The sequence below is a fragment of the Montipora capricornis genome, chromosome 3 (assembly GCF_036669925.1).
Source record: "Montipora capricornis isolate CH-2021 chromosome 3, ASM3666992v2, whole genome shotgun sequence".
NCBI lineage: Eukaryota > Metazoa > Cnidaria > Anthozoa > Scleractinia > Acroporidae > Montipora > Montipora capricornis.
In genome coordinates this window covers 27080342-27098911 of record NC_090885.1, presented here as the reverse complement: position 1 = coordinate 27098911, position 18570 = coordinate 27080342, and the positions used below count along the sequence as shown (strand labels likewise).

At 40.3% G+C, this 18570-nt stretch overlaps 1 protein-coding gene across 4 annotated transcripts in view; it reads left to right on the top strand.

Annotated features, from left to right (window-relative positions):
- The window catches only part of LOC138042716 (shaker-related potassium channel tsha2-like), a 21552-nt gene extending 4489 nt beyond the window's left edge, over positions 1-17063 (top strand). The window contains exons 1-2 of one of the 4 annotated variants that reach the window (XM_068888698.1): positions 2118-2323; positions 14477-17063. In XM_068888698.1, the coding sequence (XP_068744799.1) occupies positions 2239-2323; positions 14477-16185 (1794 nt within the window). In that variant the 5' untranslated portion in view covers positions 2118-2238 and the 3' untranslated portion in view covers positions 16186-17063. Of the gene's footprint in view, positions 1-2117; positions 2324-8092; positions 8317-14150; positions 14368-14476 lie in introns of those variants that run through there. The other 3 variants (XM_068888697.1, XM_068888700.1, XM_068888699.1) reach the window with 3 other exon arrangements.
- Positions 17064-18570: the final 1507 nt, after the last annotated feature.

The following is an 18570-nucleotide window of genomic DNA, read 5'->3' as shown; positions in this document are numbered from 1 at the left end:
TAATCAGTTTTTCCAGACGCGAGAATTTCAAAATGAACTCATTTTATGTTATGTCCAGAACATACGAAACGTCAAGTCAGATTTCATAAAATGCATTGCTTCACTATGTTTATCACCGCTTTATGTGTTATTTTTCTCATAAAACTTCGATGGCCGAAGGACAAGAGTATCTTTAATATGTCTCTAGTTATTTTTAGAAAAGTTTCATTCCACGCGGATGAAGTTACCTTGCGCGTTGCGTGGATATTTTGTGGAGGCTTTGCATGACATGACTGAACGATGCACACACAAGTCATGGCCAACTGTCCACATATTCTCCATCTCTTCCTCTGAAAGACTTTTCTTCCGTTTGTCAGTTGATTTATTTTAGGCCTCCTTCTTTGGTTTTGCACCGGTGGACGAGTTCAATGTCGTGGGCTTTTGTTTCCCTGAACTGTCCGATTTTTTCATATCCTTCCCCTCATCTGCTGAAGTATCATCTTTCTGGTGTTTCGCTAGCACTCTGTAGCTCGTTTTCCGTTTGTATTTTCTCTTCTTCGCTACAACTTTCGTATTCACTGGAATCACTGGAACATTGCTTTAAGGGCGATTCTGTTTAAATTGGTGTTTTGCAAACAGAGTTCCGGCCAGTCGAAATCTTCTTGTAGTCGTTTTGGTTGACAAAACAAACTGCAAGTTTGCTTTCCTCATCTTCCGCCACTTTGGTTCGCGTCACTTCGTGAAGGACGCGTGTCTGTGAGCGTGGGGCTATCCGCGCGGAACACATTCCTGCCATATGATTACCTGCTGCATAATCCCCTTGGGCTCTATAAAGCGTGGGAGTCGATCTAAAAATAACTTGAGACATATTACTTATGAGAAAGGCCATGTATGGGGAATACCCTCTCTTCTCACTTTATTTTCTCTTGTCAGAAACTATTAAACCCTGAAATGTTGTAAGGGTATGGATAGCTACCGGTTACAATTATTCGGACAGAAGTCAAAGGCAGAAGGACTAGAGACCCGCAGTCTTATATTAGGGCATGATTGATATACAGAGCGGTTTCTAAAAGCGGTTTGACTTTCCATGCATAGTCAGAAGACCCTTCACGCACGCGCAGTTATGAACCAGAGTTTTCTGGTCACGGTTTTGGATTATTCCAGAGCCTTCCGCGCCCTTTTTGCTGGAAAAGGGTAATGGCGTCTCCGGGAACGAGATTGCAGCGTATCCTTGGTTTTCATCCACGTGAAGAGACGGCCATGTTGGTGTACAAAACAAAAGACATTTTACAGTATTGTTCTGTACATAAACATGGCCGCCGTGACGTCAGATGAAACACCCCAATAGAAACAGAACTTCGCACAGATCGACGCCATGGTAATTACACTTTTGAACGTGATCTAAATTAACGTTTCAAACTCACTGGCCTTTGCATGACGATGAAAAACGGGTGGGAAAAAACGGGGAAGATCGGTAAAAAAATTCGCGATCCGCTTTACACATAAATCTTCAACAGAGTGCCACCTTGGTCGTCTCAGGTGGAAAATGAATTCAAACGCAAACTGTATGTAGAATTCTATTATAAATCTGGCAACAACCAAAATGACTAACTCTGTGCAGCCCAACTTTAAAACTAGAAAACCTCTGGTATCCATTCCAGGGTAGGATATTAAGCGTATCACGTGAAGAGGCAACGGAGTCATGTCATAGAATACTGACTGGCTTAGCAAAGTTTAAACCAAACATTACCGGCAGGATTGAACATTCCCGTTTAAGTTTAACCCTCTCTTATTCTCGTCGTTTTCCTTACAATAGATCTCTGGCTTTGAGAAACAGTTCTCAGTAAAATTTTCCTCTTTCTTTTTCTTATCGAAAATCCATACTTCTGCAAGCCTACGCAGTTCAAGACCTTATAAAAGTTTCACTATACGGCAGACATATGAATAACTGAGAAACCGAGACTGGGTAGAAATGCGACCACATACGCCAACAGTGAAAGATTACTTAGCATCTCCGCACAAAATCGTACAGAGATTCGAATGACTGGTCGAACTGAACTCTCGATCCAACCAAATTTCGAGCGGGAGATGGATCCCCTGCAGACAGATTTAATGTGGATTGACAGATGGATGTGTTTGACGGCTCGCGGGCAGCAACGTCTGTTTAATTAATGTTTTTTCCTGTGCAGCCTGGGTCAACGTTTGACTGCAGCGCGGCGCCGCACTTTTTCTCCGTCCGGGTTGCTGAAAGAAAACGCAATGTTTACGCGTACATACTTTCAACCGAGCAAAAACAGGTCGTTGTCCGCGGATGGACGCATTGCTAAAGTTGTACGTAATGTAGGTAAGAAAGCATTTTACTGTTAACTCGAGCAAAACATGCTGGTGGTCATCGAGTAGTGGCAAAAGGAAAATGACCCGTTCAGATCTGTTTTTTATTCCAGAGTAATTCTGGTCTTTCCTCTTCTATTCATGTGCTTGTATTGTTTGGTTTAAACGTGTCCAGTCGCCAGATTGTTCGTTCTTTTTTCAACCCACGTAAAGACAGTGGTTGAAGCTTCAAAAATATTTGGCATTTGTTCAGACCGGCCGAATCAAGATGCCAAGAAGATTTGGGGGCCCTTGCACATTCTCGTTAATTAATCAATCGATATTTTTTGTTGAAAATCTTGAATTATGAATAAGTCTTCGTTTGATTAAAAAAAAGTCTGTCAGATGCGTTACCCTGTTATCACATAGACAGGACTAAAAATAACGTAGGCACTTCACTCGTTTCATGATAATAAAAAAGTAGCGGTTGTGGTATGTAACTGTTTCTCCTATCAGCAAGTAGCAGTTTCTGTATCAGTGTAACTGTTTCTATAAACAACCAGTGTCCTTAAGTATATTACAAGCAGACTGATTCTCACTTAAATCAATTGTAAAGAAACGCATGTTGTATATAATGGACAACATCGAAGATGTTTTTCCTCTATCGACCAGATGATCTTGACCCCTGATATGGCCTTTGTTGCGACACATTTTTTATAAATCCCGTCTGTTGTCAAATTGCATCGATCGGTATGCTGTGCCAATCGCATAAGGCATTGTAGCTTTTCGTTCCGGCTAGCGATGCAACCTTCCAGTAAAAAGGTCCTTCACACGACTGGGAATGCGAATGTCATATCCCGTGCTTCACGAAATTGATCAAATGCATACAGTCTCAAAAAGTACTCAATACGACAACTCAGCCGTGAAAAATAACGGACTCTTTCACTAGTAGCTCCATATAGTACAAGAAAAAGTAATGTATACTGCCCTTTTCAACGTATATTGGCTTTTCATAGCTCGATGATACTTATATATATGTGAGCCCTCCGTGGGATTGTGGTGAGAACGCTCCTTCGCCAATAAAAGGATCAGTTTACAGTCTCTCTCAGGGAGCGAGGAAAACTCATGCCTTAACTCACAAGTCTTCTTCGATGTTGTGCCATGCGCCCGGATATCTTGCGAATCCCTAGGGTACAACGGAAACCATGAAGACCACGAGCAAAATTTCCGAAAGTGCTTCATCCCGCAAAGAAGGGTTATACGATGCCACCACAACATGATTCTATTTTTAAACTTTGATATCGAAAACAATAACATATGTTTTCAGTCTTTCGTTAAGCAGTCAAACCGGGAAACTATTTGCAATGCGCTTTCTGGACAATTATACTACGTCGTTAACAATCAAACAACATATTTCTGAATGGCGACTGACCAGCGCTTTGTCTTTCGGCGTAAACATTACAATTAAAAAGTTCTTGTCGTCATCACACACTAATTTTTGTGGTAGCGCACTTACACACTATGTCATCGAGGCTGTCTGTCTGAATGAGTGTAAGATTTGTAGGCATGCAGCGAGTGCATGAATTACGAAACTAACGTACGGTTTTCTTGAATTATAAGAATAAAAATTGTTTGTTTGTTTGCGGCCCATTCGTCGTATTTTTTCTTTCTTAATTTTCTTAATGAAAAGAGAACGAAAACTGTTTGAGTACGTTATTGTCAAATTAACAGACGTTTTTAAATTCTTAAATGTCTTAAATCAAAATCACTCTTTTCGTCACACAGGCTCACATTTCACAGACAGTCTGCAGGTCAAATAAACAAGAAAAAAAATCACCAGTCGACCATGATGTTTTTATTCTCAAAGACCGGGTCAACTTCTCTGGCTGCATTGAAAAATATCCTCGCAAGGGAAAGAAAAACAGTAGAAAACTATTTTATCTTTATCATTGCGATCGATCAGCGAAAAATGTAGATTTCTCCAGCTTGTTTTTGTTGAAACTCCCAAGGCGCAGAGCGAAAAAGGTTTGCCCAGTAAGAGAAAAGATGAGCTCTTCCGAATTAAACGAAACATGGAATTTTTTTTATTCTCGATCGACACTTCCTAAAAACCTCTTTGTGCTCTTCCTTAAAACTGTGTATCAATATTTATTTACTTTTGCATCAATAGTTGTTTTGCATAAGGCAGGTTAACAAAATCTGTACCTTGTTCAGTTCGCAGCATTTTTGAGGGTTAAAATAGAATTTTCGGTCCTATGTTTCTGGCAGTAAGTCGAACATTTTGAGGTCTCCCATCCAGATACTAACCCCACCGGATAGGGATTAACCTCAATGAACTTATGTCGTGAAACTTTCAGACGCTCAGAGTACACCTTTCAACTTACTGTGAAAAAGAAGAGGAACTTCATGTCAGCCTCGAAGCCAATGCTTCCCGATTCCCATTTATTTTCTTCAATCTTTCCGGGATTTAGTATTTTACTAGTAACCACATGCCTTCTCAGGGGGCTATTTACCGAAGACATCTACCATGGCACTATAATGATTTACGATACCAAAACAATGTCATGTACTATTAGAGCTACATATTACGTCCTGGAAAACAAAACGCAGCTCAGCTGACAGTTATGGAATAAAGCACTGTGTCAACTTACTGCATTACCACACGTACGCAATGCGTACCTATTAAAAAAACCTGGTCCATTTATCAAAGCTTGCGCGATCATGTACTGGCTATGTTCTTTGTCGCTTTAATCTCTACTTGGTCACTGTATCCGACGCCATTCTGCAAAATGCAGCATTTATAAACTTCGCCCCTTCGGGCAGGGTATCCTCACACAGCACCGAGCTCCACTTCGGAGACCCAAACAAAATACAATCATACATGCTGAATTTAACCACTCAAACGAGTGACATTTGATACAGATAGATTTAAAGGGTCTTAAAGGATTGTGGTATATCAACATTGTGAGAAGTTTTAGTTATTTCTAAGTGATATTTAAAAAGTTCCTTCTTGCATAAACTGACTGTCTGAATGGCTCTGAGATAAGATGGCAGAATTCTCCAAACTCTTGGAGCCCTACAATAGAAGCTGTTTTGAAATGTCACCGTTTTTGAATGAGGTAATCTAACAGTAGCCCATTGGATGTGCTTCTAGTGACTCTTCTTGAACTTAGATTTGATGGAGATATTTGGGTCGCTGTCATGAGATAAAAGTTTGAAGAGATGAACTAGGTCCAAGAACTCTAGCCAAAAGGTTACTGATCGTATTCCGATCCTAAGAAGTCGATCTTTTAAAGTAACGTCTGTTTTATAAGGTAGGGATAGGATGAATTTGGTCGCCCGTCTCTGAACTCCTTCCATGGTGTTTATTAACGACACAGTTTGTGGGACCCAAACTTGCGAGGAATAAGCAAAATAGACCTTTCTCGCTTTGTATTGTTCATTAAAAAGAGTACATGCAGACATATTCATGCTTGCATGCACTCTTTTTAATTAAAAAAACAAAGTACCAAACCTCCTGAGTATTATCACATGATCTGTATTGGGAAAACAAAATGTACAAGCGAAAAAGGTCTATCGCTGCGGACCAAAGTGGAGTATAATGAAGAGCGTGTACATGGATGATGGATATCGCTTAATGATCTTCTCGCAAATCCGAGCATTTTGTTTGCTTTCCGGTCACTGAACGTACACGTGAGCTCCACTTGAGGTCAGACGAAACAAGGACTTCAAGATCCTTGTGCGTTTCGGTTGACTGAACTTTATTTTGATATCCATCAGATGATAAGATGAATGGACTGGATTACAGTTTCTCGTAACTGAAAGGAGGCGGCATTTGGAAAGGTTGTGATCCATCCGCCACAATTTACACCAGCCACATATTTGATCAATGCGAAACGTACAGCATAGTTATCAACACGAGCGCAGTGTAATTTTACCTTCATAGAGCACACACTTGACAGCTAGGAGGCCTACGGCTCTGTGCAAACGGACGCTACATTGTTGGGTGTTGTTGCATCCATTTGCAAACCCTGTTGCATGTTGTTGCGCGAAGTTTGAAACTGATCAAACTTTTGAGCCAACAACTCCCAACATTTCTTTTGTTCCGGATGTTGGTCCGCTTGCTGACGCACATCACATCTGGACTCATAAATTCAGTGTTGGGAGTTGTTGCATGGGTTTGCACACCACTGTGACATGGCAACACCATCCAACATCTGCCAAACCTTCTCCCAACAATCTTGGGATTAGACTTGCTCCAAGTCAGCCTCTCCAAACCCTTCGATTGAGAAATCAAAACGAACGAGCGATTAAGTCTCGAGAGGGCCAAATTGACCCAACCAGCGTCACTATTTCTTTGTTAGTTTGCTGTAAAATGTAACAACTTCTACCACTCTTCTTTCTTCATCTGTTTCTACAGATGACTTGTAACCCTTCTATGGTGCTTACGCTAATATTAGAGAAGGGAAACTTTTTTTCAACGTTGGCAGTAAATGCAGAAATGTCTATTACAGTGTAATTTCAACGCTTTCTTTTACTTGCACGGCCTGAATAGGTCTTTTTCAATATATTAAAATTCAGCTTGTGAAAGACAAAGGAAAGTGGATGATATGCAAATATTTTTCAAATTCATTCCAACGTGTTTCTATTGTTTTTGTCCTCACTGCCTCACTATCAAACTGAATATTTGATATTTCGAAAATGGCCTATTGTTTAAAGGCCCCCAAAGGATAATTCACTATCCGTGGATTCTATGGGAATGCATGAAGGTTGCCTTTAAAATACCTTTGGCGCTTTATTGTCACAATCTGAACAAGGTACAACTATTTCACGAAAAAAGAGAAGTATTTTACAAAATGTTAGTTTCAGCATATTCGTAAAAGTAAACAGAATCCCCTTTGCGGGGATGCCCGCACTTCTTAGCTGCAAATCGGGGAAACAGCAGCTGGAAAAATATCTGTCTCTATAGTTTACCGAATGATTAAGGCGTTGTTACACTGTGAAATGTTTCGTGCCACTTGTCTCGCGATGTTTTGGCGACATTAAGGCGGGACAAGTTGCAAGGAACATTTCATAGTGTAACATACCCTGCAACGGCCAAAATCGTTGCGAGACAATTTGCAAGAGCCGTTGCCGAAAGTAGAATTAAGTTCTACTTTTCGTGCAACTCGTCTCGCAACGATTTTGGCCATTGCAGGGTGTTACATTGCGAAATGTCTCGTGCAACTTTTCCCGTCACAATGTCGCCAAAACATTGCGACACAAGTTGCACGAAACATTTCACAGTGTAACAGCGCTTTTAGTCAAGAGCATCGGTGACTGAGAAAGTCAGTACAAATAACCCATTTCTGAGTTGCTGTTTGCCTCGGTTTCAAAGCGAGTCCTGGGGCACAACCTGAGTGATGTATTTTCATGCAAATCAAACACATTATCATTTGAATAGTCTAGCACCAAGACTCGTTTTGAGCCAATTGCAGGCCCAATGCAGAGTCCGAGGATGATGGAGAACTGATCTGGGACTTACGATAAATCTACACAGTGACCTATAGGCATACATGTACAAGTCCGTGATTACCGACAAGAAAGTAAGCAATTATTTGGCTCGTTACTGTCTCAGTGTGCACCCCAAGTTTAGTTGGTCGTTATTTGATGTCGGTTCACAAAGGTAATTTTTTTTTCACACCAAGTCAAAAAAGAAGGTCAACAATTGACATGGCCAGCGGAAACATTAAGCCACTGATTTGCACAATAAACATAAGCTTCAAAACAAATAAATCCCTTAGGGCCTCTGTTGAATTCCACAGGGGCGAAACTACATTGGGCGACTAATAAGATGCTCTTGCATCAAAAGCTACGCGCAAAAATGGTTTGCAATTAGGTAGGCTGATATCGCTCTTCGACGCTTTCTGGTCCTGGTAACAATCGCCTTCATGATCGCCGTCCGAATCATCCATAGCACGAGCACTCACAGTTTCCTGAGGGAACAAACAGCTCGCAGACGTTCTTCGCGTGTTCTCGTAAGTCCGGGTGCGTATCTATTTTCTTAGTTGAAGATTAAAATCACGAAGTTATTCGATGGTGAATCGATGCATCAGTTGCCTCCGCTAACAACTGAGACCCTAAACGCACCTTTGATATTTAAAAGAAAATGCTAGTTTCTTATTTACAGATTCGGCTTTACGGCTACCCATTGAATGACCCCAGTCCGGTCGTCTGAAAACGTATGAACTGTAATCAATCTCTCAGAGTAGCATAAGTGAATTGTACATCTCATTGTGGTATTCAAACAACTGTAACTAGCCAGTGAGTCTCAAGAATAATTTTCAGATTCTACAGAGAAATATGTCGCTGAATTTTTCATTTATCATCAAACCACTTCACAATTTTGGAGGTATTCATAACGTTGGAGAATAATCGGGGCAAGGAAAAAAACCCATTAGAAATAACTTGTGATGTTGCATGCAAGCAAAATATCGCAGCTTTGTAATTAACAACAAAAGAGGGGTAGAGCAGCGCATAGTCCATTAACTATGAGCAGCGCAAATATTATTTCTTGTTTCCATTACAACTTCCTGAAAAAAGTAAACAATCTGCGGTTTGAAACATGACACACGAAAATAGCCTTAACAGTCTTAAATGTGTTAGCTCTTTTCGGATTACGTTGAGGCTTCGTGTGCTTCAACATCTATCCACAGAAGCACCAGTTACATAATGTGAAGAAATTGAAATGCAAAATGAAGGAAATAGTAACCAGGTTAAATGTGGACTTAATCAAATTTGTACCAATACCATGGTATATGTATCGTTCATTGTTCGCAAATCTTTTCGAAGTCCCGGGTTTTGTATTATCAAAAGCTTCAGGTTTCTGTGGTGGTTTTTCTTATGAGTGATGGCCCCAGCCTGTTGTGTGTCGTGATCAAAAACAAATGTCCACATGATGGGCAACTGTGACATTATAGCTTGGGAAACTGTTTCACAAACGCGTTATGTGTGATTATGCATAGAAAGAACAGGGTGCACGATCCCTCCAATGACGTGGCCAAACATGCAACCAAGGTTAAACTTAAACTATTCGTTGACGTAGAGGTGCATGGTTCATTACTTATGACTAGCATTATTTAAATTAAAACGGATGAAACATTTCACACATGGGACGCCGTTGACTCTGCGGTATAGTTTTGGAAGTAATACGTGTTTGGTACGCGTCTAAGACTTAAGACTGACTTTGAAGCACTAGATAATGTTTGTTTCCAACACTAGATAATGTTCTGCTTCTAAATATTGTTTGTTTGTTTCTTGTCGGTATAATTGACGATACTGAAGAAACCTTCCTTTACATAGAAAAAGAGTGACGAGAGGAGGCGTGGCTTAGCCCGCTTGAAAACGACCGGCTGTCAGTACTGACAATTCGACCTTCAATGGCCTTAACCTGTTTCGATTTTACTCGTATCCGTGAAGCTATCTATTTAGTTATAACGGAGTAAACAGTGGAAGGTTAAGAAACCTTTTAATTGCCTCAAAATAATATTAACAGCATAGGTTTAAGGTTTGACGACACCGTGAGAAAAATAATGGTGATGATGATACTAAATCAATTTTTTTACCGTGGTGAACATTCACCATATACTTTGCTAGAAGAACAGTGAATCGTTTATTCTCTACTTACAATTCAAGAAAGTTTGTACCATTCCAGTTATAAGTACTAGGGACATTTAAGACAACGACGGCGACGTCGACGAAAAGGTCACCTAAAAATAGAACGTTGCTCTACAATAAGTCTTTCATGATCATTCCATCGTGTTCACGTACTACACAATTTGAGCGAAGTATCCTTATAAAAATAAGTTGGTACGAGCAGTTTTACAGTGAAAATAAAAAATGAAAGGTTCTCTGTTGCATGTCCACGCCATCGTCAAAACCTCAAATTTGGTGACTTCACGTCGTCGTTAACCAGCGGACTGCAAAAATCCGTGCAGCACGATTAACCAATGAAGTCATTGTTTTGTGGTGTTGTTGTTGTTGTTGCCGAAGTCTGCGAACAAAGACGTATTTCCGGCAGTCATTTCTCGTCGGAAATACGTGTGCGTTGTCAGGATATTGCTGCCGTCACCGCCGTCGTTCTTAAGGGTCCTTAAGCTCTCTCGTAACGTGAAGAAATGAAGAAACTGAAAGAATAACTTAAGATAACGCAAATTTTTACTTTGAAGTCATGTTAGTCGATGTCTTTGCTTCAACTCTCTACTGTCGGATTGATATCGGCTTACGAGCCGACGGAACCATCCCAATGATAAATTATGAACGCGTCTTCTAGCAATTGGTCTGCATGATTCCCCTACAGGGAACACCAACATTGCGTTTGAAGACCTGCACCACCCAGGAGATATGTGGAAACTTTTCTTCTTTGATTAGTGGTTCAGTATTTCATCTGCAGCCATTTCAGTCTTTACCTTGCAAAAACGAGTTTCAGAGTACCCAAACGTACGCCGACCCAATGCACGTAAAAATCTATCTGCTATTCATCAAATGACGAGGACTTGGAATTCAAGTTTAACAAAGCTTCAAAACTCGAAAAATCATCTTAAAATTATATTTTCGGCACTTGCTCAGTTTGTTCAATGCGACCTTGAAACGAAAACTATCTTTAAAAGAGGAAAATAAACTTTATAACATCCATTCAAATGGAAACGCCTGAAAATCAGACCACGATAAGCTGGTTATGGCACACATTCATTACTGAAAACATCAATCTTCACCAAAGGATGATATTGAATATCAACGACACTTCACTTTCATTCTTAACATCGAACACCGAGAGAAGGAAAAGGACTAAACGTAGTTAAAGAAAGGAGTCATGATCATTTGATGGTTAATTTCCTTAATGCTAGAAAGACGCGAAAAGAGGAGTCAATATTTCACCACGATATATCTCCTCATACCAGTGCTATTGAAAAAGATCGGTATCAAGTTCAAACTGTTTGCACAAACTGTGCAAAATGAGTCTAAGCGACTTGATTGAAATCCAATTTTGTCATATAAGTCATTAAATTGTTTAATAATATATTTTGTGGAGCAGGAACCGGCTGCATCAACCATGCATGTCTGTGAACCTTGACAACATTTCTTGAAGTGTCTTGTTTGGAAGGATGTGCATGCAATTGAGATAATATCAGATTATAAGTGTTTATCGAGACCGCAATTTCGTTGCCGATTTCTGCAGATCCGTTCCTCGTAGATCTTAGTGTTCACTTCATCAAGACCAGAAATTTTCTTTTTCTTGAAAATACTTTCCATAAGTAAACTTTTCAGTGTCCTAAAAGTTACTACCCGTGAGGCATTGCATAGATTGCAAATGTGATGCATTCAGTTGACAACAGATGCATTCAAACAACTTCAGGTGGTGCATAAAACGCAACGTCAGCTGCATAGCTCGTTTGATCTGTGCGACTTTTATCGATGACATTCAAAACTAGGGACGTGAAACAGGCGACATCTTTGACGTGCTGTAATGCAGTGTACTTTAAACCAAGGTTGGTCAACTTGTTAACACTTTTATTCGCGCAGGTCAAGTTGCTTTTTCTTCGTTTGCGTGCTGTTCTCTGAAACAGTTCACAGACTGCTCGAGTTGGTCAATGTGCTTTGACAAAACTATATTTTTCAAGTATTTAACTCTTATGGTGTCAAACTATAATGAATAGCCACTAGGCAAAACAGAACTCGCAATGGGATAACGGTGAACGTACTCAAGAACCTTTTATGAGCTATTTTATGTGGCCGCATACAATGTTTCGCCAGAAAGACATTGTGACAACAAACTCTGGGCCTTTTAGAAACGTAAGATAACTGTACTATGATAGATAAACTTTTCCAGGAGTTTCATCATGTTATCCTAGCCTTCGAAACAATCGTAAATGAGTTGTTGGAGACCGATGATTTCAGACTGGACTTAATTGCAAAACAGACCATTCCCATTACAGAAGATAAGAGCAAAATAATGTTCCTCTCTTTTTCTTCAAAGATTAACAATATTTCATTGAAATATATAGATCTCTGAAAGGTATCTCCAGACAAGTGGATAAACAAATAAACAACTGTCAATTAGTTTAGCTTACTTCACTTTGCGTTATTGTCAAAAGAAGCTCAATTCTCTTTCAAAGTGATTTAAATCTGGTGATTGATAGCAAAGCTTTGTTCTCTGAGGAATCACAAGAAATAGGCCATGGCATGGTTGCAAGTGTTGCTTCAAACGCCGACAGAAAACAGCAAACACGTGGTTAAGTTTCTATGGCAGTTCGTAAGAGTTCTGTTAGATTAAACTGCATGATTTGCCACACGAAAGAGCCAAGTTAGAAACATTTCAACTTCCCTGATCAAGCTGTGTTTAATTAAATAACAGAGAGGACTGGAAAACTGTGATCTTTTCAGTGAAGTCTTGTATAATCTTTTGTGATCTTGTACGGAACATTCGAGAAGGAATCTGATGATGCGTATCGTTGTCCAGCACAACACAGATAAAATAGATATTCACCACAAGGGAGTGGATCGACTTGATAAACAGTTGATCTTCCGATTTTGTAACAAAATAATGCAGCGGTATAAACTTTGGAGAACCGAACAGAAGTTCTAATGTGATGATCGTAAAGCTATTTTCTGCTGGTAGGAGGTCACAAAAAAACATTTGTCTTTGTGCTATTAAACATGAAAATTATGCTATCATCTAACGAGTGTTTCGTTACTGTACAAGAAATATGGAGACAAGGTGCAAAAGGCGAATTTCTTAATGCAGCTCAACCGGTAGCGCAAAAGACTATGAGGTTGTGATTTTTCAAGTGATTTATGGTGTACTTGATAAAACAGAATTTATAAGTTTAAAATATAATTTAAAATTGTTTATTCTCAGTTGAGTAAAGCCCAAGACTTCCGTAAGTCAATCATGTCCATTTTGCCCGAGGCAAATCAGTCAAAACAACTTTTTTCAGCGTTGATTCAATAAAATTATGAAGGTCACTTAAGCTTATAGCCCATTGACAACTATTCAATATTCCGGCTTATTCATTAGAATAGCACAAGTTATCGTTAACATAGAAGTCCTCGGCTCTTGTTAACAACGACAAAACTCAAAACGTTGAAATTTAACCAAGTTGCAGCATGGAGGTGAATCTGTATAATATAGCGAAAAACGAATCCAAAAATTAATAACCTCTAATTAGTATGAAAAATTTCTGTGTGAAATCTGTTATTTCAGCATTGTGATATAAAAAATAAAGAAAGAGCAGTATTTTATTTCTTGAAAGTCAGCATTTTCAATCATTCTCGTTCTTTTATGCTCCATCGTGTCCTCCCTCTCAGTTTAAAACAGCTCCACGACCACAAAAGGACGAGTCCCTTTAGTGGTGAAATATGAGTGAGTTGCCGGTAACACCTCAGCAATGAAATATTGCAAGGGAACGAAAACAATTTACTGTCGCCAAAAGTGAGTTGAATACTGGTTCATACCATTGCAAAGAAAACCGCGCGCGAGAAAGAGGGCAATGTCCTTAAAACGCCGTCTTGAGCTGTATCCCTCATATTTACATTGTATGCCATACTTGAAAAATTGAAGAATAAAAAAATAATTGGCCTTGAAATTAATTGGCCCTGAATCTAGCGGTTCAGCGCTCTGCGATATTTTCATGCACAATTGGTTCATAATTTTGAATTGTTTATGAAATAATTTAAATATTTATTATTCTGAGCAGACAGTAGATTATTCTTGTGTGTGCAGCGTGACGCAGTCATTTGCAAATCAGAGACGCGTATATTTTGGTGAGTGACAGAATGACGTCTTGGGAACCACTTAAAAGCTTGCATTTCTTTCAGTTAATGTTTAACCACAGTTTTTATTTTCAAATGACTAAGTTGACCTCGAACCGAATTCACATGCATTGTCAATATTGTTTACGCGCGACTAAGTTTATCTGGAAGGGGGACGACACGGTGTGTAAGTTTAACATGTGTAGAGTTTTCTGTATTTTACGTTGGACCTGCCAAGTTCCTTTGAACAGCACAACGCCGGAATGCACAATGCTCACATCACTCTAGGTAAAAGTGTCGTCTATTTCGACTGACAAAGAAAAAGAACCTGTTGCATGCAGAAAAATAAAAGAGTTGACTTGTGTTAATGTTGTGCGACTTTCTTTTGTTTCTACAGGAGAAATGGGAGCGAATTTAAGTACACATGGAGCAATCACGTTAAGACTTAAGAAAAGAGAAGTCACGACTAAAGTGGCGCCGCCTGATCGCAGAGCCGGTGAACTTGATAGTGATGATCGAGAAGTTTCTGGGAGCAGTGGCGACCAAAGTTCCTCTGGCTGCGTCAGAAAACGGCCGCCGTCCAAACGGCGTCGCATAGTCATAAATGTGTCTGGATTCCGATACATGACTTATGTGAAGACATTAGAAAGGTTTCCCACGACACTGCTGGGAAACAAAGACAAGAGAGATTTATTTTACGACGAGGATCACGACGAATATTTCTTCGATCGGAACATTCAAGTGTTTGAATTAATTTTGTACTTCTATCAATCAAATGGCCGTTTAGTCTGTCCGCCTGAGCTCGCTCCAGAAATTCTGCTTGAAGAGGTAGAGTTCTTTGAACTCGGAGAAAACGCTGTCAACGCGGTCAGAGACATTCTAAACGATGATGACGGTCCTGAAAGGCTATTGGCATTGCCAGAAACGAGAATACAGAGGTTGATATGGAAATTGTTCGAATTTCCTGACTCGAGCAAGGCCGCACGCGTGTTAGCGTTGCTGTCTGTTTCGGTTATCGTGGCTTCAATAGTCGTTTTATGCATAGAAACGCTTCCAGAGTTTACAGTTTTGTCAGAGGACAACATTCCTGTTAACGACACTGCCAAGCAACAGGAAATTACCCGACACAACGCCTATGCGCGTTCAGTGAAAGCTGTGTTCGCACTGCTTGAGATTGCATTCATCAGCTGGTTCACTTTCGAGTATCTGGTTCGATTGTTCGCGAGTCCCAAGAAATGGTTCTTTGTTCGTTCCTTTCTAAACGTGATTGATTTATTAGCTATATTACCCTTTTATGTCGAATTGGCGCTGAAGAACAGTAGCAGCCAGAACTTTTCCCTGGCCTTTCTTAGAATTTTAAGACTTGTGCGTGTGTTTCGAATTTTCAAACTGTCGCGACATTCAAGTGGACTCCAAATACTTGGGCTCACACTCAGAAAGAGTCTGCGAGAACTCGGACTTCTCATATTTTTCCTTGCAATTGGAGTCGTAATTTTCTCAAGCATGGTTTATTATGCGGAGAACGGAGAAGAAGAGACGTTTTTCAGGAGTATCCCGGATGCTTTTTGGTGGGCTTTAGTTACTATGACAACGGTGGGCTATGGAGATATGTATCCCCAGACTCTTTGGGGCAAGGTCGTTGGATCGTGCTGTGCATTGTGTGGTGTGCTTGCAATTGCGCTTCCTGTGCCAGTGATCGTCTCGAATTTTGACACAATTTACAAAAAGTACCGAAGTCGAAAGTTGAAGCAACAAGGCCAATTTGAAGGGGATGACGATAAACACAGGAAATTAAGCTTGTTTTCCTCTCGAAAAACTTCTCAAAACAATGATTTACAGACTGAACCCCAAGACGTGGAACTTGAATTACTAAACGGCAATGATCAGTCGAAAACAGACATCAGCGAAGAGAAATGGAATGGAAATGTAGTGCGGGTAGAAAAGAAAGAGGCACAGAATGGCTGTGAACCTTCGCTTACGAGCGACAGAAACAACAGTCCTCGTGAAAAGGGTCTTAATTTCGATCCAGATAATCCCTCAGAGATAGTTTCGCTGCTCGTGGATGAGCAAGAGTCATTTGCCAAGCTTGATCAGACGAATGTTTGAAAGGCACTTGAGTACAAGGCGTCAACGACAAGCAACTGATACCTTATTGACGTGGAATTCAATGGTCAGTGTCAAATTGTTTCCCAATTTAGCGTACAAGGAATATAAGAAACACGTGAAAATGGGGTTAACTCGAGGACGCGCGAGCAAACACGCGCATCGCGAAAGATTAGTAATAAAAATTTGAGGGCCGTTGACCTGGTATTCAATCAAAAATTGTTCCGGTCAATGCAATTTTCCAGAAAGGTAAAAAACGAGACGAATCAAGAGAAATTTCAAAAAGAATTCAATTGACCCCTACAAAAGTCGCAAATTGTGGTCGTGCACACCATCCGGGTTTTGAGATGGACGATTTTTATATGCTAGGCAGATCAATATAGATGAAATATAATGACAGTTCCCTGGACAGTGTTTTTGTAAAGTAATGTACTCATAAAAGAACATCTCTATCAGAGTTCGCAGATATACAGTCCAAAAGGTTTGTCAAATATACCATGGATAAAAGATAGTAGATATCATGCGATATTAAAGTTATTTAACGCTTTGCACAGGCAGAGAGAAATATCTTGTAATATAGTTCTGCAAATTTCGCAGCTTTTAATGTGGAAAATCTTGCGCCCACTAATTTGCATGTAATATATTTTAGTATTAGTTTTAGTATTGAGCAATCTTGTGAATTTTTCTTAACTGATAGTGTTCATAAACTATGACCGTATTATGCGCTAAAGCGAGGGCGACGAAATAGGCAAAACCAAGGTCAATTTATTGTAAAAATAACTTATGAAAACTCTTTGTAGCAATGAAACCCGAAGACACTTATTTTTGAATTGGAAAAGAGGAACCTTTTTATGCAAGTAAATGACATATTTTCAACAGTATGAATTGACCCGTTGAACTCGAGTTCACAAACACCCCCAGTTGTATCCAGATATGTCTAGGAATGCAGGTAATAGGCGAATTTCCGAGTTCATGCTTGCCTCCTCTTTACACCCAGTCTCAGTTTTTGTGATGGCAATAGACCATTTTACAGTTGTAGCCACGTTACCTGGCCTAAGAATGGAAGCGAGGCTGCCGGTGACCCTGCTTTGATACAAACGTTTGTGCTTTTCTAATGTAAATGTAGACTAATTAGAATTACAACAACACAGTTTAAACGATAAAAGCAGTGAGGTCTGTATCAATACGAGGTCACCGGCAGCCTCGCAGCCATTCATAGGCTTGGTCGCTGAGCAAACAACTGTAAAATGGCCTATTAGTTTACTTTACAAATGAATTAGACTCGCTATGAAGAGGAGGCAGACATGAAATCGAAAACGGCCTATCGGATGCAACCTTAGAGGTCCCCTTGTTTTTCTGCCCAACTTCAACATCACTCATATCTCGGAATACAGACAGTGTCCCCTAAATGTTGCTCCTCAAGTTAGGATAAAGTGACATAAAAATAACGCTAACGTTAGCCCTAACCTTATTGTCGGAAATGGGTGGGAAACGCTTGGATTTAATGGAACACTTGTTGGATATCATTGGGTCAGGCAAACGTGCGTCACACGCGAACAGAACCCGGACAGAAAGTTTCAAGAAGGAAGCTACGCCAAGCTACAGGCTCGATTACCAACAGCTGTTTTTTTTATGAGCCAGCGCTCACTCCCGAAATCACGGCCGTCTCTTCTTGGGGAGGCTACCCGAACTGCAGTGAGCGTCGGAAATCGAGCCTAGAAGGAAGCTAGCTGCCTGAAAAAAACAGTAAGCACGTGAGCCACATCGTTCGAAAGAGGGCCAAATTGATCAACCATTAAAATTCGTTGTTTCCAAGTCAGAGTAGAAACATGATTAAAGAAAATGAGGATAACATAAAACTATCCACACAGGGGAAGGCTGTTCCAGGCTCCTCGCGGGACGAGCGAAAATAGGGTCCGGATCGAGGAAAAAGCGAGCGAGAAAAAAAAAAAAAAAAACCCGATAGAGTACAGAGTACTCCATCCCTCTCCGCAGTAGTCCTTCTCGCTTCTCAACCATTTTCACCCTCGTCCCCAACTAGGAGCCTGAAGTAGGTTATCACAGGGGAGGAAACCGAAGCTGGATTAAGCGCTCAACTCACTTTTCTCCTGTCCGTCCCCTCCGGAAGTGACCGAAGCTCATTGCAAGTGGTATCCCCACTTTGAGTGATTGCTTCGAGTCATGTACTAATTGTCTTTTCCTTGGTTAATTTATTATGCATATGCGTGTCCTCGGCTCGAAAATAAACAATACCTTGAACCTTGATTTAGGTGGCTAACAGTTCCACGATGGCGAGACAACAAGAGCTGAGGGAGGAATGGAGCCTTTCATCTTCCCACACCAGAAGGGAAAGAGGTTGGGGAATCGTTAAGGTTAGCGGGTTGGTTC